Below are 25,410 nucleotides of genomic sequence, written 5' to 3'. Positions count from 1 at the left end.
CGGTCATTGCTTCAAGCCACGCTCACCAAACTGGAGCAAACCTACCTCAAAGTCTGTTCAAGAACGTTTTGGGGAAACGTATAGTTCAGTACAAACCGTTCTGCAAAGTAGAAAACGTTCAGGCGAACTGAGGTCGATATTTCTTTTGGAACGCAGTTCTCTTAAAGGGGAAGCATGCTATTTTGACATGTAAAAAATAATGATCTAAAAATATATCGAATGCAATTCTTACGAATAGAGTAATGAATTACATTTTTTAAATAATATCAAACAGCTTTTTAAAGGTGGCGGCAGGTAGTCTAGCGGTTAGAGCTTTGGGCCAGTAACTGAGAAGTTACTGTTTCAAATTCATGAGCTGACAAGGTGAAACATCTATCAATGTGCCCTTGAGCAAGGCACTTAACCCTTAATTGCTCCAGGATTGCCGTTAATAATGGCAGACCCTGGCCGTAATCCCACTCTCCAAAGGTTTCTCAGGGAGAGTTGGGATATGCAAAAATCACATTTCCAATTCACAAGTGTGTATTAATGCAATTCACAAGTGTGAAATAGGGCAAATATAAGCACCCACCAAATGATTTTGTATTTATTTATTATAAATACAGACTATTAATAGCTGCATATACAGAGAAAGCATGCCAAGCTATAGGCCCTGCATGACCCCAATGCATTTAAAATGTACACCATGTCCGGGCCAGTAGAAATTTTGTTCAGGCCTGTAGACTTTTGGCCAACTGGCCCAATTGGACCAACTGGCCCACAAAGATCATTGTGGACCCTGTCATAGGCTATAAATGACCTGACCAGGTCATGAGATAAGGGAAAACTCCAGGCCACAGAAAATACACCTTTGAACCCGTGGTGCCACGTCTGCTCTCCTCACAATGAACAAATTCCCTTCAGGGACCCACAAGGTCCGCCATTTTGCATTTTGTGAAAAACACTTAAAACGCTACTCTTCTGGCACCGAATTACCGATATGCATGAAACTTGATATTTGTCATCTATGGACAATGGTCTCTCGATTAAATATTTTTCAGACTATTACCTAAAATAAAATGCCTGCTATTGACCAATAAACATTAACGTGGGTGTGGTCTGGCACATAAACACATATAAACAAGTCAAGGATATTCATATTGTCACACAATTTGGTACACATGTTGCAAACACTGTCAAGACTCACCATATGCAAGAACATTCACATTGATCACATGGTATCACTATAATGGGCACATATTTAAATCTCTTGATCTGTTTGACTCAGAGTGCTGAAATTTGGCAGACATGCTCAAGGATATGAGTCTAGCTAACCTATGTGATATCTCAGACACCACTGGCCTGATTTCGATGAAACTTGGGTGAATGATGCATCTTGCCACAGAGATCCGGCATTAGCAAAATTACACTGACTGGCCCAAGCGGGGTGCTGCATCATTTGTGGATGACTACATGTTTACTGTTGCCTTTTTAAAATGTATTTAAACAAGGAATCACATTGAGACCAAGGCCTCTCTTTCATAGAAATCATAGAACATTCACAATATTTACAAATCCAACACAATAAAAAACACTAACAGAGTTAGTCATCCCTTTGATTGGGTCTGGTGATGCCTTTTTCGAAACTTGTAATTAAAAATGTAGCAAACCAACAGAGTAAAAAGTTTAAATGCATTGTATTGCATGTGTTTCTATGTATTTTAAGAACATATTATTTACATTTACATTTACATTTAAGTCATTTAGCAGACGCTCTTATCCAGAGCGACTTACAAATTGGTGCATTCACCTTATGATATTGCTGATAATAAAACTCTATAAACAATGAAAAAACTTTTTTTTTTACCTTTATTTTAGTACAGAAAACAACTACAATACAAAACACATTTTTACACAGTTACAATATTACAGGTAAATGTTGCTGAACATTATGCTAATATAAACCAAGTGTGACCCAACTGAAAAAGTCAGTCCTCAGGATGACTGTCATGTCTTCTTACAAAACCTAAAAAGGGGATACAGAAAGTTAAGTAGGCTATGTATTAAGTCAGATTTAATCAGTATACTGAAAATGAATTCCACATACAGTTGAAGTCGGACGTTTACATACACTTAGGTTGGAGTCATAAAAACTCGGTTTTCAACCACTCCACAAATTTCTTGTTAACAAATTATAGTTTTGGCATGTCGGTTAGGACATCTACTTTGTGCATGACACAAGTCATTTTTCCAACAATTGTTTACAGAAAGATTATTTCACTTATAATTCACTGTATCACAATTCCAGTGGGTCAGAAGTTTACATACACTAAGTTGACTGTGCCTTTAAACAGCTTGGAAAATGCCAGAAAATTATGTCATGGGCCAAAATTCACCCAACTTATTGTGGGAAGCTTGTGGAAGGCTACCTGAAACGTTTGATCCAAGTTAAACAATTTAAAGGCAATGCTACCAAATACTAATTGAGTGTATGTCAACTTCTGACCCACTGGGAATGTGATGAAAGAAATAAAAGCTTAAATAAATCATTCTCTCTACTATTATTCTGACATTTCACATTCTTAAAATAAAGTGGTGATTCTGCCTGTCCTAAATCAGTGAATCTTTACTAGGATTAAATGTCAGGAATTGTGAAAATCTGAGTTTAAATGTATTTGGCTAAGGTGTATGTAAACTTCCGACTTCAACTGTATCATAAATGTCATATGTAGGCATACACACTATGATAGGATAGATCTTACCAGGTGTAACAGTGTCCCAGAAAAATGGCCAAAGCAAAGACTCCAATTGATCCCCCAGCAAAAAGCGATGAAACCTTCATTATGTAGGATATATCTGCCAAACGAGAGAAAGCAACATCAATAGAACAATCTGATTAAACCAAAACAATGGGCTAAATATGATAAAAGGAACCCTTACCTCTCACTTTTGCCCAAATAACACAAGAGTGCTTGAAAGCCTAGAAATTAGTTCAAATGGCACATACAGAATGACTAATTATTAATGCAGGAGTTCTATAAGATCAACAAGCATGATCAATAATCATTTGTTAAAGATGACCTTCAAAACTGTCCTTCCTTTTATATGAATAAACTCCACATATCATTTATTTCCAAAGCATAGCAGTTAGTCTTACCCCTCCCCATTGACTGACAGCTCGTAATATGATGTAATAGTCTCTGCCGTTCTGTAAAGGAGCATTGTAGAACCCTCCATAGTAGTGCCCATCGCCCAAAGTCAGGTTCATCTCTTTCCCTATATCCCTCAGATGGAGCTGGGCAGTGATGTACTGTCCATGGGGCTTCCTCTGACTGGAGAAGTCTGGGGTGTTAAGAGAGCTGCAGTCAAACACAAGAGTCCCCTCCAGTGGCAACACAAACACCTGGTAGAAACTGTAAACCCAGGGGCAAAAGAGAAAAGGGTTTGTGTCGTAATAGCCAGACCTCAGTGGGCAAATTTCAAGATACAAAGTCAGCTTTTAGTACGGGAGAGCGTTGGAGGTAAAATTATGAATTACCTAATTGGGTCCAGAGTGTTAGCTGATCTGCGTAGCCACAAAGTGGGCAATGGAGCCTCAATTTCTCTGTATAAAATCTCTGGGGCTTGAGGCACTATAAGATTAGAAGGTATTGACACATGTAATAACATTGGGTTTCATATCCAAGTCAAAGTCAATATTCTCCTCCATGTTTCTCATATCTTCAAATATTTATTAATCAAATTGTCATTGTTAGTCAAGGGTGTTTGTAGTGTACCTTGTAGGCTGGTGTTTGTTGTGAGTGTGGAGGTGAACCTGGCAGACAGTGCAGTGATGCTGATGGTGTAGTTGGTAACAGGCAGCAGGTTCAGGCAGATCTCAGGGTGGTCTGAAGTGGAGCTGAGGAGCTTCTTCCTCTTGTCATGGAATGACCTTTGATAGGCCCTGAATCCCACAAATACTACCTGTTACATACAGATAGACAGATCAAATAATGATGGTCAAGGTGTAGGAAGTTCAGAGAGCACTTTTTCTAATCAATAATATTATCATATTTTAAGGTCCTCGTTATTAAGGTAAACTTACTCTGTAATTCTCTGTGTCTTCTTCATACTTGTCTGCTTTCCAACGCAAACATTTTTCATGAAAGACAACCAAGTCGCTGATGGCAGGCTTGATTTCTGGTCGTCACAAGGGATGACAAACAATGTGTTAAAAAAAGAGTGGAATGAAAAAAATCACTGATCTACACCAATTCCTTCCACATACTAAAAGGTTTTTCAAATGAACTATAGTTCACAGATGTATGAATGCATACTTCTGCATCGCATTGTGGCAGCTTGCCACTTCCCAGTGATGTCACAAACAGAGGTGTTTCTTCCTCTCCAGCTGTGGAATCCTTCCAGACAACGATGGAACACAACACTTGTGTTCTGCAGCACCACCTCTGTGTTGGCCAGAGCAGGGGCCGGTCCACATGTAGCTGTCAAAACAAGGTGGATCAATTGAATTATGTGAGGATTACCATAAAATATTAGATTACACTGCACAGTATACACAAATACTAGTCTTGATTATTTTGTTGCATCATACTCATGATCATGATTAAACATGAATTTACAACCCATTACCCAATACAACATTACCCCCTTCTGGTACAGAATAGTAAGTGCTGAAAGCACATCTACTACATAGGTGGGCGCATTCATGATAGACAGACAACATCAATTTGAATGTGAGCACTTTGACACAATATAATGAGTTCATGGCAGTAACTGTTACAGTGTGCCCGCACAGACAATTGATCACGCAGCAGAATAGGGTTTGCTTCAGAGTGAGATATTGTTAGCGTACCTTTGCATATTATTGAAACAATTCCCCACTGTCCTGATGATATACATGTTGAGAGACTATTTCCTCCCTCCTGGTAAAATCCATCCTTACATACATACTCAATCACACTGCCCAGGACAGTTGTATTGTCCCACAGCATGTTAGTATGGGGAAGGGTTAGTGGAGCCCCACAGTTTAACTCTGTTCACAGAAATCAGTTGAGGTTTGTTTGGTTAAACATAAAGAGACAAAAACATTACTGTACATGTTTAAGTTATTCAAGCAAAATGACTCATACAGTACAATAACAAAGCAAATGTGCATTTGAATATAAATGAAAACACATGTCTTTGAAAGACCTTCATTATAGTGCTGGTAATAGAAATGCACCTTCACATTGAATTTCTATATCTTCCCAAAGTCCATTCTCTCCACACTCAGTGTAACATTTCCCACTCGTAGAGTAATATCCTTCAACACATTGGTAATAAACCACACTACCAATCAACGATGTCTGGTCCCATAGCGTCTTAGCATGGGATATAAATACTGGCTCCCCACAGTCAATCTCTATAATATGAAAAGGGGATAGTGGTTATATAAGAGTTGGTATCATATGTAATTGTTATTAATGTGTCATGACCACACAGAAATGACTAATATAATACCTTCACATAGAAAATATGTATGGTCCCACTGTCCATTGGCAGTGCATATTGATACATTTCCCTCTCCCACATTGTAATATCCAGAGTTACACTGATAAACCACCTCAGAGCCTATCCTGGTGCTCTGATCCCACAACATTACTGAGTGAGGGAGGGCAGGGGGCAAGCCACAGTCAACCTCTGATAGGCAAAGCAAAGCAATGACATTGACCAGTGACCATTCCTAGATAACATGATAACATTTTTCTTTACAAACAAAATACTCATCCATCCACATGTTAAATAAATGAATTAATGCAAAAATCTAAATGAAACAATGCTAGGAGGGAAAATGTAATTAATTTTACCTTCACAAACAAGACTTGGGCCCTTCCACACACTTTCTGCCCCACAAATGGAGGAGTTCTCCCCGCTTTTCCAGAAGAATCCCTCAGAGCAGCCAAATTTAGCGACGCTGCCGTAATGTGTTCCTGTGGCTGACAGCTGGACTGCATTCAGAGCCGAGGGAGGCTGCCCACAATCAATGGCTACACATGGAGAAAAGGACAACACTACAGATACCATCGTTTTTGATAACACTGCTGTCATTCTGCAAATTTTCTATCAATCATTTAATTATCCAGGTGCTCTGATCTCACAACATTACAGAGGGAGGGAGGGCAGGGGGAGAACCACAGTCAACCTCTAGAGAGAATGAGAGAATGGTTGAGATAACAGATTGTTCACCAGGATATTTGTATAGGAAGGAGATTTGGCCTCACTGATATGATTCATACATACATTACACAGAATCTCAAAGGAGGTTTAACTAGAAAACGTGAAAAAGTCATATACATTACCTTTACATGACAATGTTGCCTTTGTCCAGTTACCGTCTTTAGTGCATTGGGAAATATCCCCCCCTCGCTCTCTATGAAATCCCTCTTTACAGTAAAACAGAACAGTGCTGCCAGGGTTTGTGCTGCCATTCCACACCTGTCCAGTGTGGGGCAGCATAGGGGGACCGCCACACATTATTTCTAAGGGGGAAAGCAGTAGGGAATTGATTATGTATCCTGGATGTAAAGCATAAGGAACATTTAGATTTGACTTTCAACACTTTAATTTCAACCACAGGTCTTATCTTATGAAGACATGTAGCTATTTATCAATAATGCTTTGTTTCTACTACTGTATCAGGGGGCTAAAAAACATGTATTTCTCATCATTTCATCTCTGTCAGTGTACGTAAGAAATGTTCAGTTACCTTTGCATGATAATGTTGCCTTTGTCCAGAAACCATTTTCTGTACAGTAGGAAATATTACCTCCTCCCTCTCTATGAAATCCCTCTTTACAGTAAAACAGCACAGTGCTGCCAGGGTTTGTGCTGCCATTCCACACCTGTCCAGTGTGGGGCAGTATAGGGGGTTCACCACACGTTATCTCTACAAAGAGAAAGCATTACAACAGTGTGCAATTTCTGCACATTTCCATCAAGCAGACATTAATATCTTACATTTTGCACACACAATATTGTTCCATGGTATGATCAACATGACCTCTGAGGTATTTTTTAAAGCACTTGGGTAATTTAGTTATGGGTTAGTTATGGATAACTTGTAAGGTATTGACTGCAGGTGGTAATGTTGTGAGGGAAGATTTATTTTACCTTCACATATAAAAGATGTCTGGTCCCACTGTCCATTGGCAGTGCATACTGATACATTTCCCTCTCCCACATTGTAATATCCAGAGTTACACTGATAAACCACCTCAGAGCCTATCCTGGTGCTCTGATCCCACAACATTACTGAGTGAGGGAGGGCAGGGGGAGAACTACAGTCAACCTCTACACAGAGAATGAGAGAATGGTTGAGATAACAGATTATTCACCAGGATATTTGTATAGGTAGTAGATTTGGCCTCTCTGATATGATTCCTACATTTACATTTACATTTAAGTCATTTAGCAGACGCTCTTATCCAGAGCGATATAGATTACAGAAAATCTCAAAAGAGGTTTCACAAGAGAATATGTGAGAAAGTATTACGTGGCAAAACTGTTACCTTTACATGACAACGTTGCCTTTGTCCAGTAACCATCTCTAGTGCATTGGGAAATATTCCCCCCTCCCTCTCTATAAAACCCTCCTTTACAGTAAAACAGCACAGTGCTGCCAGGGTTTGTGCTGCCATTCCACACCTGCCCAGTGTGGGGCAGTATAGGGGGATCACCACACGTTATCTCTATAAAGAGAAAGCATTACAACAGTGTGCAATTTCCATCAGGCAAACATTAATGTCTGATATTTTGGACACACAATATAATTAATGGAATGGTCAACATGGCCTAGGAGGTATTTGTTAAAACACTTGGTTAATTAAGTTCTGAGTTAGTTATGGATGTAAGGATGGTAATGCTGAGAGAGAAGATTTATTTTACCTGCACATAGCAAAGCTGACTTGTCCCACTGTCCATTGGCAGTGCATACTGATACATTTCCCTCTCCCACATTGTAATATCCAGAGTTACACTGATAAACCACCTCAGAGCCTATCCTGGTGCTCTGATCCCACAACATTACTGAGTGAGGGAGGGCAGGGGGCAAGCCACAGTCAACCTCTGATAGGCAAAGCAATGACATTGACCAGTGACCATTCCTAGACGCAGTACATGATAACATTTTTCTCTACAAACAAAACACTCATCCATCCACATGTATACATGAATGAATGCAAAAATCTAAATGAAACAATGCTAGGAGGGAAAAACTAATTAATTTTACCTTCACAAACAAGACTTGGGCCCTTCCACACACTTTCTGCCCCACAAATGGAGGAGTTCTCCCCGCTTTTCCAGAAGAATCCCTCAGAGCAGCCAAATTTAGCGACGCTGCCGTAATGTGTTCCTGTGGCTGACAGCTGGACTGCATTCAGAGCCGAGGGAGGCTGCCCACAATCAATGGCTACACATGGAGAAAAGGACAACACTACAGATACCATCGTTTTTGATAACACTAGTGTCATTCTGCAAATTTTCTATAAATCATGAAATTATTGCAGTGGCTACAGTATAGTATAAGGCAGCAGGCAAAGAGATTCTGAAACATGCATTTTTGAAGCATACAGCTCTCTGATTATTATCCATTATCTTATAATTGTACCTATAATTTAACTGAAAAGTCTTACAATACTGAGCCCAAGTGGTTGGTGTTATTTACCTTTGCAAAAGGCCTTGTCCTGGTGTGGGTGGAATGGCTCTGCTCCATTGTGAACCTGGTATCCCACTTGGCAGAGGCAGTTAAAATACCCCTGCATGTTTGTGCACTTACCCCCCTCACCACAGATCCCTTGGACTCTACACTCATTAATGTCTAGATAGAACCAACACGAATGTTGTGTTAGTAGTATTAGTTAATGTGGTTGGGTAATGTACCCAGTTATTAGGCACCAATATGTGCGTGACTGTAGCACATTCACTCATTCTAAATTAGCATCAAGTTAATGTCCATAAAGCTTAAGAAGACTCACAATCATATATCATATCTGCCAAAGTGGCAATGATTTTTATGTCGCCCTTCTTTTCATAATGTTACAAAGCTGCTGAAGTATTCAGCATCAGTAATCGCTATAACTTACCCTGACAGCGGGTTCCATCATTGGGGATGAAGATGGCCATGTTGTTGGAAGGGCTGTATCCTGCCAGGCAGGTGCAGTAGAAGCTTCCATAGGTGTTATGGCAGGCAGTATGCTGCCCACAGATCTTATTGGCTCCTATCTGACATTCATTTTTGTCTGTAAGAGAGAAGAATAGTGGTAAAATAATAAAATAATCAATAAATACTAGTATAATATGAATACAACTGATACACATGAGATAAAAGATAAGTCATTCCTTCATCTTGAGTTTATACCTGGAGATACACACCTTGACAATAAGTTCTTCCATTACCAACAAAGCCGTACATGCAGTTACAGGCTTTGCCGGTACCATCCACCTTCTCCTCACAGGTGGCGTTAGGGTGACAGGTGGCACACACATCCAACGTTTGACCAGTCACTCGCATTTCTAAGATAAAGAAAATATACACTACTAAGAGAAATCTTTGTTTGATGTAACCGTCACCTATAACTGTTATTTATTGAAATAGATGCTCAATGTAAGAGCTTCACCATTATGATTTACAAAGGTTCTGCCAATATTCATTTGAATATATTACCAATGTGATTGATTTGTTTTGATCCACTCACCTGTAATGGCATGAGTAAGAAAGGCCAAGATCACAAGTGCTGTTCTCCAATACATCCTCTCATAGTATGTCCATTTCCCTCTCTTAGATATTGCAAAGACGCATCCTTTGTAAGCACATCTTTATTTATTTCCGTCTTGCAGAACTCATGGTGCTGAGCGGGTTTGATAACCAGGATGGAAAGAAGGGTATAAGAGTTAGCTGAGGTCACAATGAAATCCAACCGCCGCTCTCTCTTCTCAATGGTGATGTTGGCACTAGTGGTTTGGGGACATGTCTATCATCATCAGCATTTTGACACATTCAGTTATACTTCACATGTGTGATAATGTACTCTACGCTTTGGGAGACATCTGAAACACATTTTCAAATTGCACGGTCATGCTGTGTATGCTGATAAGAGCTATATTTGGCTCAGCAAACCTGCCTGGGGTTGATAATGAACATAACATTATGAACTAAAAAAGTAAAAACTAGGTAAATTAGCAGACTCTAGATGATAACCATGGATATAAGAGTGACATTAACAATTGGTGATATTCAATTTATTAAAGTAAATTAACTAGGCCAACCTAGTTGTTTATACATCCTACCTTTTCTTGAATCAACTTTATCCAGTGTTTGTGAGACCCATCATAACTACAATCCACGCTAGGTGCTCTGTCACATGAATTAAAGGAAAACCCTGTCCATGAAAATGCACAAAAAAAGGTGTGAAATTGAGTAAAACGGGCTCATCACTGCACCAATAGTGTCAACACAGTGAGAACAGCCATCCACCATTGAGCTGTTTCCAGTTGGTTCTTGGGTAGCGAGTTAATCTAGTATAATGTGGAAGGGGAAGATAAATCCATCATGCTGCTATCGCCCAGCCCACCAGGACTCAGTGGGATCTCCCTCTATCACTCCTCCAGTGAGCCCACACCTCACACTGCGCCTGCTGGAGAGGCCTGATTAAGCACCAGCCTGTCCCTCAAAAACCACCAGACCCTCTGTAACATACTACACTAGGGTCTCTCCACCAGCAGCACATATGAGGAATGCAACATACGGTAACACAACATTGTAACTAGATAGACATAGAATGTCTAGAGCAGGCATAGGTCTCTATTTATTGGTTCACAATGAAGCTGTGAAAGCTATTGTTAATCTCTGTATTCTGCTCATAGTCAAATAACTCAAAGATAGATTGGTAATGTTTTTCTAACTTGGCAAACAGAAACCACTGGCCATGATTAACTTGGTAAAAAATAATGGCACTGGTTGGCCTATAGGCGGCGCTGTTATAAAGTCTCACTTAAAACCTCATATCCGCCACCCTGATTGACCTAGAGACTTTGAATGTAGTTGTCTTTACCCATACTGAACAAATTTGCATCAAGGACCCATAAGGTCTGGATAGATTTTCCTCCATTTTGGAAATGTCAGAAAACATTTTAAAAACATATCATGAACCATAAGTCCATATAGCAACTCCAAATTTAGGCCCATATTACATATCTTAATGTAGTTAGAGAAATGCCTAGAGATGTCTGAGTGGATATTTTATTTGCGAAAAAGAGAAACCAGAATTCCTGCTGTTTGCCCAGTCAATGTATATATAAATATATACATTAAGTAATGATTTTAATAATGATTACTTGTTGCATTCAAAGATAACCAACCTAGAGCACAATACTAAACTTCACATCCTTGTGGTATTGAGAGATAAACATGGTAATGCTATCACTAATTGGACATAAAAGGTAGATAGATCCTACATGATAGAGTGCTTGCTTTGTTATCCAACTGATCTTGCGTCCTTTGTCATCCTGTGAACCCCGTTTATTGCTGCTCGCAGCTATATTTCTGATTACTTTTCAGATTTCTGATTACTTAACATTTGAAAATAATATTTAGAAATTCTAAAAATGTGAAGTTTATTAATTGTACGATAAACAAAGGACAAAGATTTGTACATACAATTCAAGTAAGAAAAGTTTATCTGAAGTGAAGAAGAGAAAGCAGAACACGAATGGAACATGAATAGAAATCAACACCTGATCACTCAAGGCCTTTCTGTGCAGAGAACATATCATTCAGATAACAGTGTTCGATTCAAGAAGCATTCAAAGTATTCAAAGTTACTGTGAGAAATGCAGATTATTTACTATGCACCTTTACTACTATATTACCCAAAACTATAAAGAATGCAAAAAGACTTTGCAGTGACACATACTGTAAGTGAGACATGACAACATGACAAATAACCATCATTTAAAACCAATACACTTATTTTGTGCAGAATAGTGGGCAGCTTTTGAAGGCAATAGTGATTGATTCAGGAAGGTCAAAAAGTCCCCCCCGATGGTAACACAAAATTACAAAACCTAAAAATAACTAGTTTGTGCTCTGCCTCTGTTACAGTGTGAATTGATGAAATGGTCATAAAAAGGAACAGATAGAATGATCATTGAATGGAAAAGAAGCAGCAGGACTGCTTTTTAGTGTCAGTGCAGGGGGTGGAGGTACCGGGGCCAGACTCTCCTCTTTACACTCAGAGGACGTGTCAGTAGTGATGGACGGTAGTCTGCCACAGACCAGGTCTGCAGCGTTAACATCCATGATGGACATGTCAGTGACAGTCTTCTCTCTTAGGGACATGCCACTGTCATCATCATCATCAATGAGGACAAACTCCTTAATGTGTACCTCCATTACACCCAAAAGGCTGTGCGTCTCCGACGACTCATCGATGGTGTGTGCATCCACAAAGATCGTAGCTGAAGTCACTGTTAAAGTCTTGTGTGCCTCTGTTGAGTTGTCCTCAGGCCCAGAGCAGGGCTGGCTAATGGAGGCATTACACATCAACATGGAGTTACTGTTATTTCCAGCTTTCTGGTCCTGTAGGTCTTTCTGTCTCCTGCCGTTGGTGACAACACCTGATGGAGAGGGCACGTTTCCTTCCTCTGCTGGTGACCTTGCACAGACCTTGTCTCTGGGAGTGGGCACCATTCTCCATGGTGCAGACATCACCAGGGTCGACCTCATACACCACCTTCACGCCCTCATTGTAAACTGTCAAGCTGCTTCCATCAAGCTTCCTCTGGCCCTTCACCACTGGAGAGGAGAGGTGGATGGCGCTGGTCTTACTTTTCATTTTTCTTCATGCACCTCTCTGAGGTGTGCTGCACTGAAATAGCAAAGGAAATTATCATCACCACACTTTGTCATAACATCACTTAGACATCTCTATTTCACTTGAGCTAAAAGAGCTACAGGCTTACCAGCTTTTACGTTGTGATAGTTGTCCTCAGAGACCATGCTTAGTAATTATGAGAAAGACAATAAAACTCAATCTCTCAATTTCTGATTAGTAATTTAAAGATTTAAAACAATTGTCTGTACTGGTTAAAACCTTTAGATTAGTTTAGTACATAATACTGTACAAAACAAAACAGTCCATTCAGGAGTCTGTGAAATAGTACTCATTATGACAAACTCAGTGGTACAAAGAGGGAACATGTTTCCATTTAGTATTGGCCTTTTAAGATAAATAAATGAAGTGAGTTCTTTCAAAATAACTGGAATTCCCATAGGTTCTGAACCCTTTCAGGAGAGCACAGCGTGGAGATTCTCCCTTTAAGTGAGTAACAGGGGGACAGTCACTAAAATGATCAGCTCCATAAGACACAACCTTGCCACATGCATGGATTCGCCCCCACACACGCACGCAAGCACACACAGACACGCACACATAGTGAGCATTTTTTAGTAGGAGTGACATCTGTGGCATTGTGTTGTGTGACAAAACTTCACATTTTAGAGTGGCCTTTTATTTTCCCCAGCGCAAGGTTTCACTTGTGTAATGATCATGCTGTTTAAAATCCTTAGAGATACTGGTGCGGCGCAGTCGTATATATTGTCTGATGTGTTGCCCTTATCCGACGATACCTACTGTGGTTCCAGTGTGTTAGTTCAGGGTATTGAAATGGATTTTCAATACACAATATGAGATATGTTACGTGTCTCGTTTCCATCCCCCCTAGACTGCAGGGCCAAAGGGGTTCGTAACAGCTTGTAATGGACAAGGAGCACATGACTGAGCTCTTTAATCACCACCTCATTAAGTCAGGATTCCTATTTGACTCAACCATGCCTCATCGCCCATCCAACATTTCCTAATTTCCCACCCCTTCAATTATGACTAGCCTGATGCTCCTCCTTTTCCCCTTGCCCCGCTACAAAGTTTCCCCCTGCATTCGGTCACTAAGTCCGAGGTGCTAACGGAGATCCTTAAACTTGACCAAAAAAAACATCTTGGTCAGATGGTTTTAGACCCTTTCTTCTTTAAGGTTGCTGCCCCTATCATCGTCAAGCCTATCTCTGACCTTTTTAACCTGTCTCTCCTCTCTGGGGAGGTTCCTATTGCTTGGAAGGCAGCAACAGTGCACCCTTTATATAAAGGGGGAGAACAAGCTGATCCTCTGTTATAGGCCAATTTCTATTTTGCCCTGTTTATCAAAAGTGTTGTAAAAACTTGTCAATAATCAACTGACTGGCTTTCTTGATGTCTATAGTATTCTCTCGGGTATGCAATCTGGTTTCCGCTCAGGATATGGACGTGTCACTGCAACCTAAAAGGTCCTAAATGATGTCACCATTGCCCTTGATTTTAAGCATTGTTGTGCTGCTATTTTTATTGACCACTGCTAAATGACTTAAATGACTTAAATGACTTAGCCAAAGCTTTTGATACGGTAGACCATTCCATTCTTGTGGGCCGGCTAAGGAGTATTGGTGTCTCTGAGGGGTCTTTGGCCTGGTTTGCTAACTACCTCTCTCAAAGAGTGCAGTGCATAAACTTAGAACATGTCTCAGACACTGCCTGCCATCAAGGGAGTACCCCAAGGCTCAATCCTAGGCCCCATGCTCTTCTCAATTTACATCAACAACATACTGTAGCGCAGGCAGTAAGAAGCTCTCATCCATTTATAAGCAGATAATACAGTCTTATACTCAGCTGGTCCCTCCCCAGATTTTGTGTTAAACGGTCCACAACAAATCTTTCTTGGTGTCCAACAAGCTTTCTCTGCCCTTAACCTTGTTCTGAACACCTCCAATACAAAGGTCATGTGGTTTGGTAAGAAAAATGCCCCTCTCCCTACCGGTGTGATTACTACCTCTGAGAGTTTAGAGCTTGAGGTAGTCACCTCATACAAGTACTTGGGAGTATGGCTAGACTGTCCTTCTCAGCAAATATCAAAGCTGCAGGCTTAAATCTAGACTTGGTTTCCTCTATCGTAGTCACTCCTCTTTCACCCCAGCTGCCAAACTAACCCTGACTCAGATGACCATCCTACCTACACTAGATTACGGAGACGTAATTTATAGATCGGCAGGTAAGGGTGCTCTCGAGCGGTTAATGTTCTTTACCATTTGCCACCAATGCTCCTTATAGATGTATTTATATTTACTTCGGAACCGGAACCCCTCAACTGAAGTTAGCCAGCTAACCACCAGCTATGCTAGCGGTCTTCAGCTAACCGGTCATCAGCTAACCTTTAGCTCGGAAAGCTCTCGCCAGTTCGAACAACGCAACGCTAACCAGAGCATAACGGACCTATTTATTTTTTATCCCCGGATTCCCTCCGCAAACAGATTTTTTTTCAGCTGGATCTTCACAACTAGCTATCGAGCTAAACCGCAACCCTGGTTGTTTACTCCTGGCTAGCGTTTCCACCCACGTAGCTTGAAGCTAGCTCTTGTGTTCCTAGTGTAACAGAATAACTTTACGTCCGTCCCCTCGCCCATACCCAGGCGCGAACCAGGGACCCTCTGCACACATCGACAACAGTCACCCTCGAAGCATCGTTACCCATCGCTCCACAAAAGCCGCGGCCCTTGCAGAGCAAGGGGAACTACTACTTCAAGGTCTCATAGCAAGTGACGTAACCGATTGAAACGCTATTTAGTGCGCACCGCTAACTAAGCTAGCCGTTTCACATCCGTTACACTCACCCCCCTTTTGACCTTCCTCCTTTTTCCGCAGCAACCAGTAATCCGGGTCAACAGCATCAATGTAACAGTAACAGTATGTAACAGTATGACTTTACGTCCGTCCCCTCGCCCATACCCGGGCGCGAACCAGGGACCCTCTGCACACATCGACAACAGCATCGTTACCCATCGCTCCACAAAAGCCGCGGCCCTTGCAGAGCAAGGGGAACTACTACTTCAAGGTCTCAGAGCAAGTGACGTAACCGATTGAAACGCTATTTAGCGCGCACCGCTAACTAAGCTAGCCATTTCACATCCGTTACACTAGCATACTCCTGGGCTTCTATACCCGGATCCACGACCGGTCTATCGATGTCACTGCATGAAGAGGAATAAACAGACTCACCCCATCGCGACGTCCTCCAAAGGCTAACTCTCTAGCCCTCGCTATCTCCTTGCTTGCTAATTCGGCATGCTAACTGCTAGCTTGTTTAGCCCAGGTCCGCTAACTACTACCTTGTTTACCCCGGCCTGCTAATCTGTTAGCTTGTTAGCACAGGCCTGCTAACCGTCTGCATCGCAGTGGCCCATATGTACTTTCTATCTCTTTCCGATTTTTAAAATGTGTTTATACCTTCCGGAAACCTGCCTCACCCAATGTGATACGGAATCGCTATTATTTTTAATTTTTAGAACACACTCAAGAACCTCCAGAAGCGAACCAGCTAACTAGCTACAAGCTACTAAGTCATTGTTAGTTTTTTAAAACCTGGATAACACTCGCCAGTCCAGCCCCCCTGCCCCATCCACCGCTGCCCCTGGACTCTGATCACTTGGCTACATAGCTGATGCACGCTGGACTGTCCATTAATCACGGTACTCCATTCTGCTTGTTTGATTTATCTGTCGGCCCCGTTGCCAGTCAATGCCATTTTACCTGCTGTTGTTATGCTAGCTGATTAGCTGTTGTCTCATCCACTGTTTTAGCTAGCTTTCCCAATTCAACACCTGTGATTACTGTATGCCTCGCTGTATGTCTCTCTCAAATGTCAATATGCCTTGTATACTGTTGCTCAGGTTAGTTATCATTGTTTTAGTTCACAGTGGAGCCCCTAGTCCCACTCCTCATACCCCTGATACCTCCTTTGTCCCACCTCCCACATATGCGGTGACCTCACCCATTACTACCAGCATGTCCAGAGATAAAACCTCTCTCATCATCACCCAGTGCCCGGGCTTACCTCCGCCGTACCCGCACCCCACCATACCCCTGTCTGCGCATTATGCCCTGAATATATTCTACCATGCCCAGAAACCTGCTCCTCTTATTCTCTGTCCCCAACGCTCTAGGCGACCAGTTTTGATAGCCTTTAGCCGCACCCTCATACTACTCCTTCTCTGTTCCGTGGGTGATGTGGAGGTAAAACCAGGCCCTGCATGTCCCCAGGCACCCTCATTTGTTGACTTCTGTGATCGAAAAAGCCTTGGTTTCATGCATGTCAACATCAGAAGCCTCCTCCCTAAGTTTGTTTTACTCACTGCTTTAGCACACTCTGCTAACCCTGATGTCCTTGCCGTGTCTGAATCCTGGCTCAGGAAGGCCACCAAAAATTCAGAGATTTCCATACCCAACTATAACATCTTCCGTCAAGATAGAACTGCCAAAGGGGGAGGAGTTGCAGTCTACTGCAGAGATAGCCTGCAAAGTAATGTCATACTTTCCAGGTCCATACCCAAACAGTTCAAACTACTAATTCTGAAAATTACTCTCTCCAGAAATAAGTCTCTCACTGTTGCCGCCTGCTACCGACCCCCCTCAGCTCCCAGCTGTGCCCTGGACACCATTTGTGAATTGATTGCCCCCCATCTAGCTTCAGAGTTTGTTCTGTTAGGTGACCTAAACTGGGATATGCTTAACACCCCGGCAGTCCTACAATCTAAGCTAGATGCCCTCAATCTCACACAAATCATCAAGGAACCCACCAGGTACAACCCTAACTCTGTAAGCAAGGGCACCCTCATAGACGTCATCCTGACCAACTGGCCCTCCAAATACACCTCCGCTGTCTTCAACCAGGATCTCAGCGACCACTGCCTCATTGCCTGTATCCGCTACAGTGCCGCAGTCAAACGACCACCCCTCATCACTGTCAAACGTTCCCTAAAACACTTCTGTGAGCAGGCCTTTCTAAACGACCTGGCCCGGGTATTCTGGAAGGACATTGACCTCATCCCGTCAGTTGAGGATGCCTGGTCATTCTTTAAGAGTAACTTCCTCACCATTTTAGATAAGCATGCTCCGTTCAAAAAATGCAGAACTAAGAACAGATACAGCCCGTGGTTCACTCCAGACCTGACTGCCCTCGACCAGCACAAAAACATCCTGTGGCAGACTGCAATAGCATCGAACAGTCCCCGCGATATGCAACTGTTCAGGGAAGTCAGGAACCAATACACGCAGTCAGTCAGGAAAGCTAAGGCCAGCTTCTTCAGGCAGAAGTTTGGATCCTGTAGCTCCAACTCCAAAAAGTTCTGGGACACTGTGAAGTCCATGGAGAACAAGAGCACCTCCTCCCAGCTGCCCACTGCACTGAGGCTAGGGAACACGGTCACCACCGACAAATCTATGATTATCGAAAACTTCAACAAGCATTTCTCAACGGCTGGCCATGCCTTCCGCCTGGCCACTCCTACCTCGGCCAACAGCTCCGGCCCCCCCGCAGCTCCTCGCCCAAGCCTCTACAGGTTCTCCTTTACCCAAATCCAGATAACAGATGTTCTGAAAGAGCTGCAAAACCTGGACCTGTATAAATCAGCTGGGCTTGACAATCTGGACCCTCTATTTCTGAAACTATCCGCCGCCATTGTCGCAACCCCTATTACCAGCCTGTTCAACCTCTCTTTCATATCGTCTGAGATCCCCAAGGATTGGAAAGCTGCCGCAGTCATCCCCCTCTTCAAAGGGGGAGACACCCTGGACCCAAACTGTTACAGACCTATATCCATTCTGCCCTGCCTATCTAAGGTCTTCGAAAGCCAAGTCAACAAACAGGTCACTGACCATCTCGAATCCCACCGTACCTTCTCCGCTATGCAATCTGGTTTCCGAGCCGGTCACGGGTGCACCTCAGCCACACTCAAGGTACTAAACGACATCATAACCGCCATCGATAAAAGAAAGTACTGTGCAGCCGTCTTCATCGACCTTGCCAAGGCTTTCGACTCTGTCAATCACCAGATTCTTATCGGCAGACTCAGTAGCCTCGGTTTTTCGGATGACTGCCTTGCCTGGTTCACCAATTACTTTGCAGACAGAGTTCAGTGTGTCAAATCGGAGGGCATGCTGTCCGGTCCTCTGGCAGTCTCTGTGGGGGTGCCACAGGGTTCAATTCTCGGGCCGACTCTTTTCTCTGTATATATCAATGATGTTGGTCTTGCTGCGGGCGATTCCCTGATCCACCTCTACGCAGACGACACCATTCTATATACTTTCGGCCCGTCATTGGACACTGTGCTATCTAACCTCCAAACGAACTTCAATGCCATACAACACTCCTTCCGTGGCCTCCAACTGCTCTTAAACGCTAGTAAAACCAAATGCATGCTTTTCAACTGATTGCTGCCTGCACCCGCATGCCCGACTAGCATCACCACACTGGATGGTTCCGACCTTGAATATGTGGACACCTATAAGTACCTAGGTGTCTGGCTAGACTGCAAACTCTCCTTCCAGACCCATATCAAACATCTCTAATCGAAAATCAAATCAAGAGTCGGCTTTCTATTCCGCAACAAAGCCTCCTTCACTCACGCTGCCAAAGCTTACCCTAGTAAAACTGACTATCCTACCGATCCTCGACTTCGGCGATGTCATCTACAAAATCGCTTCCAACACTCTACTCAGCAAACTGGATGCAGTTTATCACAGTGCCATCCGTTTTGTCACTAAAGCACCTTATACTACCCACCACTGCGACTTGTATGCTCTAGTCGGCTGGCCCTCGCTACATATTCGTCGCCAGACCCACTGGCTCCAGGTCATCTACAAGGCCATGCTAGGTAAAGCTCCGCCTTATCTCAGTTCACTGGTCACGATGGCAACACCCATCCGTAGCACGCACTCCAGCAGGCGTATCTCACTGATCATCCCTAAAGCCAACACCTCATTCGGCCGCCTTTCGTTCCAGTACTCTGCTGCCTCTGACTGGAACGAATTGCAAAAATCGCTGAAGTTGGAGACTTTTATCTCCCTCACCAACTTCAAACATCAGCTATCTGAGCAGCTAACAAATCGCTGCAGCTGTACATAATATATTGGTAAATAGCCCACCCATTTTCACCTATCTCATCCCCACATTCTTTATTTATTTACTTTTCTGCTCTTTTGCACACCAATATCTCCACCTGTACATGATCATCTGATAATTTATCACTCCAGTGTTAATCTGCAATATTGTAATTATTCGTCTACCTCCTCATGCCTTTTGCACACATTGTATATAGACTCCCCTTTTTTCTACTGTGTTATTGACTTGTTAATTGTTTACTCCATGTGTAACTCTGTGTTGTCTGTTCACACTGCTATGCTTTATCTTGGCCAGGTCGCAGTTGCAAATGAGAACTTGTTCTCAACTAGCCTACCTGGATAAATAAAGGTGAAATAAAAAAAATAAAAAATAAATAGGACACATCACTGCACTCCTGTGTAACTGATCATCTCTGTATACCTGTCGCAAGACCCACTGGTTGATGCTTAGTTATAAAAACCTCTTACGCTTCACTCCCCTCATCTGAGATATCTACTGCAGCCCTCATCCTCTACATACAACACCCATTCCACCAGTCACATTCTGTTAAAGGTCCCCAAAGCGCACACATCGCTTGGTCGCTTCTCTTTTCAGTTCGCTGGAGCTAGAGACTGGAACGAGCTGCAAAAAACACTCAAACTGGACAGTTATCTTCATGCAAAGACTGTCATGGACACTCTTACTGACAGTTGTGGTGCTTCGACCCGATGTATTGTTGTCTCTACCTTCTTGTCTTTGTGCTGTTGTCTGTGTCCAATAATGTTTGTACCATGTTTTGTGCTGCTGCCATGTTGTGTTGATACTATGCTGTGTTGTCCTGTGTTGCTGCCATGCTATGTTGTTGTCTTAGGCCTCTCATTATGTTGTGTCTCTTGTCGTGATATGTGTTTTGTCCTATATTTGTATATTTTGAATTCCAGCCCTCATCTCCGCAGGAGGCCTTTTGGTAGGGCGTGATTGTAAATAAGAATTTGTTCTTAATGGACTTGCCTAGTTAAATAAAGGTAAAAAATATATATATTTTTAAAAAGTTAGACCGTCTGCTTGGAGTTTACTATAAAGCACCTAAAGACTCTCAGACCATATGAAACAAAGATTGAACTATTTGGCCTGAATGCCAAGCGTCACATCTGGAGGAAACCTAGCACCATCCCCACGGTGAAGCATGGTGGTGGATGCATCATGGTGTGGCAATGTTTTTCAGTGGCAGGGACTGGGAGACTAGTCAGGATTGAGGGAAAAATGAACAGAGTAAAGTACAGAGATCCTTGATGAAAACCTACTCCAGAGCGCTCAGGACCTCAGACTGGGGCCAAGGTTCACCTTCTAACAGGACAACGATCCTAAGCACACAGCCAAGACAATACAGGAGTGGCTTCGGGACAAGTCTCCGAATGTCCTTGAGTGGCCGTGCAGCGACACTCCCCATCCAACCTGACAGAGCTTGAGAGGATCTGCAGAGAAGAATGGGAGAAACACCCCAAATACAGGTGTGCCAAGCTTGTAGCGTCATACCCAAGAAGACTCAAGGCTGTAATCGCTGCCAAAGGTTCTTCAACAAATTCCTTAGTAAAGGGTCTGAATACTTATGTAAATGTGATATTTCAGTTTATTTTTTTTGTATACATTTGCAAACATTTATAAAATCGTTTTTGCTCTGATGAGGGGAAAAAACAATTTAATCAATTTTAGAATAATGCTGTAAAGTAACAAAATGTGGAAAAAGTCAAGGGGTCTGAATACACTGTACCTTTAAAATACTGGATTGTCATGTTCATATGTCCTTGAATAGTTCAAGAATCCATTCATCTGTCTCTGCACAATGATGGATGAGAGATGTAAATGCTGCTTTGTGGTCACTGAGTGAGGAACAAGAAAATTAGGTGTGATATCATTGCAACAAAAAAATATAAGTATGAGTATTCAAAGCTTTGCTACACAGCATACTAAGATGTAAGACAAAACATGCCTTTAGGTTCACTACCATAAAGTTATGTTTGATTTTCTGATCCTCAGTCATATTCAACAACAATCACAGAGCAATGTTTCCAGCATGTGCAAGAGCTGCAGGCAAACTTAATAAAACAAAAATGTTTTACCAAAAGTTGTGTAGTCCTCTGTTGTGCAGTCTTCCTTCTTCAAAATGTTAGGGGGTTACAGTAATGTAAATCACATGTGGGATGTATTGGCAGGATTTCATCAGTGGGCAGTCAGACTAAATATTGTCAGGTGCTGTTCAGTTATTCGGTGGTATGAAGGTCTACTAACGGATGCTTTTCTTCACAACCTAATCCCCTCTCCTTCCCTCAAATACTGGAAAAAACACATATACTCTCTGTGCAATGAGAGGCAGTCACGGGATGCTCTTTTGATTACACAACCACCGTATACAGTAAGGCCGGAGAGATCCGGGCTTCTGATCACATGATTTAAGGTTACATAAAATTGAATTTCCAACTCTACAAATGCAGAATTACATACATCTCTATGGGCATGCAAACAATATCATAATATTACTTCACCTAATCCACTCACAATAAAGATCATTTTTTCACCACATGAACTGAAACTACAATTCATTTTAGTAATATTTATTTAACATTTTACTCCTAGGCAGAATCTAATCACCACTCTTTGAAGTTTGGCAGAAATATGTAAATACTGACATTAAACTTAAGGTATAGTTTAATTCATGGATCTCTACAAAGCATTTCAGTGAACAATACTGTTTATGTTCCTCTTGATATTTCCTGCCTACAACTCCATTTTACAATGAGTAATACAAGAGAAAATACCTTCATTTAAATGAAGGCAAGGAACAAGAATATCAAACAGATCAAATATTCAAGTCTCCATTCCCTGTAGGGACCTTGTCTGCATCAGCATATGCCTGGTACTGTAGCTTATGGTGCTTCTGTGGACATAGAGGACACAGAAAATGCCTTAAGACTGCAGTTCTTGTTTGATGTAAATATCTACTCTAGAGGGTAGCAGTATTGGGGTACTTTGGATTGAAGATACATTTGTGTAAATCACCTGCTGGGCCATGAAGCCTATGCCGCACTGACTAAGATGCCACATAATGGCAAAGATGAGATGTCATTCCACTAATAATTACACAATCATCCCTTATTATTATGACTTTCATCTCCCCGATATTTATACAATGTCATGTCATAACTGATCATCTTAAAGCTGGAATCCTTATTGGTGAAGCAGCCACACCATTTGCGATATTACAACAAAGAAGTTACTGCAAACAACAAACAGTTTTTTCAACTCTGACATTATTTAACACATCATAGAAGAGTACTGCATTTTTGTTTTTACCATGCTACGTGATGCTCCTCATCTCTGCAACAAAAACAATAACGGTGCTGGTGTGGCCATTGGCGCCTTTTTCATCTTTAATTCACATCCTCTACAGTAGTCCTGCAGATTTGTCCCGTGATGTGAGGTATCTTCCTCTCATATTGGTCCATTTGGAAGCTAACACATTTGGACTGCACTCCCGCACTCTCACAAAATTTGATGGTCACTTTTCCTGGTACCAACAATGGTTCCTTGAACTGGGCGGTGACAGAGATGGGGGCTCTAATGGCATCAACTCCTGTGGAATCAATGGATGTTTGGAGAATATCAATCAAGGTGCTAGATTGAGGATAAATTAAGTATGGACAGCAACAACAACAAAAATACTATTTGATCCACCATCATTTTGCTTATAAATAATTCAGTATTGAGGTAGAATCACTAGAAACGCTACTTTACCTTTGTGCTTTTCAATTTCAGCCAAGCATTTAGACAGCATCCATAGACTAGGAGTTGGGGTACATCTGCAGCCCAAGAGTTTAGCAGGAAGAGTTAGGAGACAACGTGGAGAGTAGTCAGAGAAAGCCCACACAAACTTCAGTCCTGTAGTCCAGGGAACATTGATATCTACCGCCTTCACGTCATCTAGCTCTGATGTGTCCATGTGACCTGTCAAAGTGTAAGAAAATATATTGGTTTATGATGTGGGTTCTGTGCTACTCAAACTTGAATAGAACAATTTCATTCAACTTCTTCAGGTTTGTTGACTGGTGGCAAAATGTAGAATTCATTAACTTAAGTATTGGTCTACTCACCATCATACCACTCAGGTTTAGGTTGTGTGTTTGGTGTTCGGCCTCTGTCCTGGGAGAGCATTGTCAAAACACTCTCCCATACTGGCTGGTCAGTGTGTGAAATGGCAGTTAAAGAAATGTCAACCTCCACCCCATCTTCAACAACCCTGTACTCTAACACACGAGCCTGCAACTTGAAGGGTCCCTTCTTCAGCTCATCTATCGGCTGCCATGTTCTCAAACTCTGACGTACCCGGACTAGACCTAAGGAAACAATGTATTGAAGTGGGGGGATTTTGTATGAACTACACATCTGGCTGAATTGAATTAATATATTCTACAGAAATTTAGGAAGAAAACTGAGTACCTTGAGTGTTGACATTTGGATGGCCTTCAAAGACATGCAATACCCAGCCAGCAGAAGATGTGTTACTTACCCAGAGGGCTCAATCTGAACTTCTCAGCAGATATTAATATGTCAAGCATCCGCAGACAGAGGGTGTCTGGGTAACACAGAGGGATATCCCTGAACTCAATGTCTGGGTAGTCCCAGCCATATCCAGCTGCACTACAGAACCTCCTCAGTTGATCCTTGTTAAACCTTAGAGAGAAAGAAGTACAGCACATAGGAGATAATTGGTCCAAATGTGAACAAATAAACAACCATCTTTGTAAGGCAGTGTTGTTTGAAATTATAATAAAATCAAACCATAGCACTAAAACAAATTGGACTGCTACATTGTCAAGCGCAATCAGTTTACCTGCAGTTAAAGATGGTGAAGGCAACTTCACCTTCGACATCTCTATCGCAAAAGTACAAATGCCCCTGTCTTTTGATAAGAGCTCTGAATACATATCTGAGAAAAACGTAGGCAAAACTTGGAATGCTCTGACGACTGTCAAACACCACATTAGCTTTCAGTAGTTTATAAGAGCAATAAATGTTGGCGTAAAGAAAATATATGGCACACGCTGGGAGCCCAGCAATTAAAACATTGGTCATAATATTTTCCATTTTCAAGTATTACATGAGAAGCATCCACCGACTCTATTGTACTTTATCACTAATATGTACTATATTGTTATAGGAAGGCCTCCTCGGGAGAACGAGTGCTCGTTGCCCTTGTGCTGAAGTTTGCAGCTAGTCCGAGAGTACACTGCCATGCCATTCATACACGGCATTTAAAAAAACATCGCCAACATGCACACACTTTTGTATTTAACAAATATATTCCTAATCAAGTCACTTCGGTCTCCTTACTGCACTTTTGACACTTTCAACCATGATCAAAACGAAAGTTGTGAAGTA

The 25,410-nt window shown here is 42.0% G+C and overlaps 2 protein-coding genes across 10 annotated transcripts; both read right to left on the bottom strand.

The window, feature by feature from the left end:
• Positions 1–1,831: 1,831 nt before the first annotated feature.
• susd1 (sushi domain containing 1) lies at positions 1,832–10,527 on the bottom strand. Of its 6 annotated transcripts, XM_052461333.1 has the most exons (23): positions 10,303–10,527; positions 9,711–9,863; positions 9,388–9,528; positions 9,099–9,254; positions 8,681–8,833; positions 8,246–8,425; positions 7,903–8,082; positions 7,527–7,706; positions 7,129–7,308; positions 6,725–6,904; positions 6,318–6,497; positions 5,826–6,005; positions 5,479–5,658; positions 5,201–5,380; positions 4,832–5,011; positions 4,296–4,460; positions 4,064–4,158; positions 3,756–3,942; positions 3,518–3,611; positions 3,137–3,392; positions 2,920–2,959; positions 2,742–2,835; positions 1,832–2,005 (listed from the first exon to the last, which is right to left on the bottom strand). In XM_052461333.1, exons 2-23 carry the CDS (start codon positions 9,763–9,765, stop codon positions 1,987–1,989), a joined length of 3,255 nt encoding a protein of 1,084 aa, XP_052317293.1. In that variant the 5' UTR covers positions 9,766–9,863; positions 10,303–10,527; the 3' UTR covers positions 1,832–1,986. The 6 variants fall into 6 exon arrangements, with proteins under 6 accessions (XP_052317293.1, XP_052317294.1, XP_052317296.1 ...); XM_052461334.1 differs by lacking the exon at positions 10,303–10,527 and having other exon boundaries at positions 3,137–3,321; positions 9,711–10,031; XM_052461336.1 differs by lacking the exons at positions 5,479–5,658; positions 10,303–10,527 and having other exon boundaries at positions 9,711–10,029.
• Positions 10,528–11,240: 713 nt separating this feature from the next.
• On the bottom strand, positions 11,241–25,409 carry si:ch211-12e13.1 (uncharacterized). 4 transcript variants are annotated; one of them, XM_052461332.1, is made up of 7 exons: positions 24,539–25,409; positions 24,123–24,365; positions 23,767–23,976; positions 23,326–23,605; positions 22,095–22,909; positions 21,746–21,854; positions 11,241–12,881 (listed from the first exon to the last, which is right to left on the bottom strand). In XM_052461332.1, exons 1-4 carry the CDS (start codon positions 25,011–25,013, stop codon positions 23,403–23,405), a joined length of 1,131 nt encoding a protein of 376 aa, XP_052317292.1. In that variant the 5' UTR covers positions 25,014–25,409; the 3' UTR covers positions 11,241–12,881; positions 21,746–21,854; positions 22,095–22,909; positions 23,326–23,402. The 4 variants fall into 4 exon arrangements, with proteins under 4 accessions (XP_052317292.1, XP_052317291.1, XP_035640991.1 ...); XM_052461331.1 differs by having other exon boundaries at positions 21,746–22,909; XM_035785098.2 differs by lacking the exons at positions 11,241–12,881; positions 21,746–21,854 and having other exon boundaries at positions 22,566–22,909; positions 24,539–24,702; positions 24,863–25,409.
• Between the last annotated feature and the right edge of the window lies 1 nt (position 25,410).

Source organism: Oncorhynchus keta, chromosome 14 (genome assembly GCF_023373465.1).
Source record: "Oncorhynchus keta strain PuntledgeMale-10-30-2019 chromosome 14, Oket_V2, whole genome shotgun sequence".
NCBI lineage: Eukaryota > Metazoa > Chordata > Actinopteri > Salmoniformes > Salmonidae > Oncorhynchus > Oncorhynchus keta.
Note: the sequence above shows the minus strand (reverse complement) of the source record. Positions and strands in the feature narration are given on the sequence as shown.

Excerpts from the sequence above, each read along its gene's own strand:
- susd1 (XM_052461333.1), bottom strand. The coding sequence starts at position 9,765 with ATGTATTGGAGAACAGCACTTGTGATCTTGGCCTTTCTTACTCATGCC. Across the intron at positions 8,083-8,245 it reads CCCAAGTCTTGTTTGTGAAG|AGGTTGACTGTGGCTTGCCC; the intron begins GTAAAATTAATT and ends TTTGCCTATCAG. Across the intron at positions 5,659-5,825 it reads CCCAAGTCTTGTTTGTGAAG|AGGTTGACTGTGGCTTGCCC; the intron begins GTAAAATTAATT and ends TTTGCCTATCAG.
- si:ch211-12e13.1 (XM_052461331.1), bottom strand. The coding sequence starts at position 25,013 with ATGTGGTGTTTGACAGTCGTCAGAGCATTCCAAGTTTTGCCTACGTTT. Across the intron at positions 24,366-24,538 it reads GTTCAGATTGAGCCCTCTGG|GTCTAGTCCGGGTACGTCAG; the intron begins GTAAGTAACACA and ends TTGTTTCCTTAG. Across the intron at positions 23,977-24,122 it reads TAAACCTGAGTGGTATGATG|GTCACATGGACACATCAGAG; the intron begins GTGAGTAGACCA and ends ACACTTTGACAG.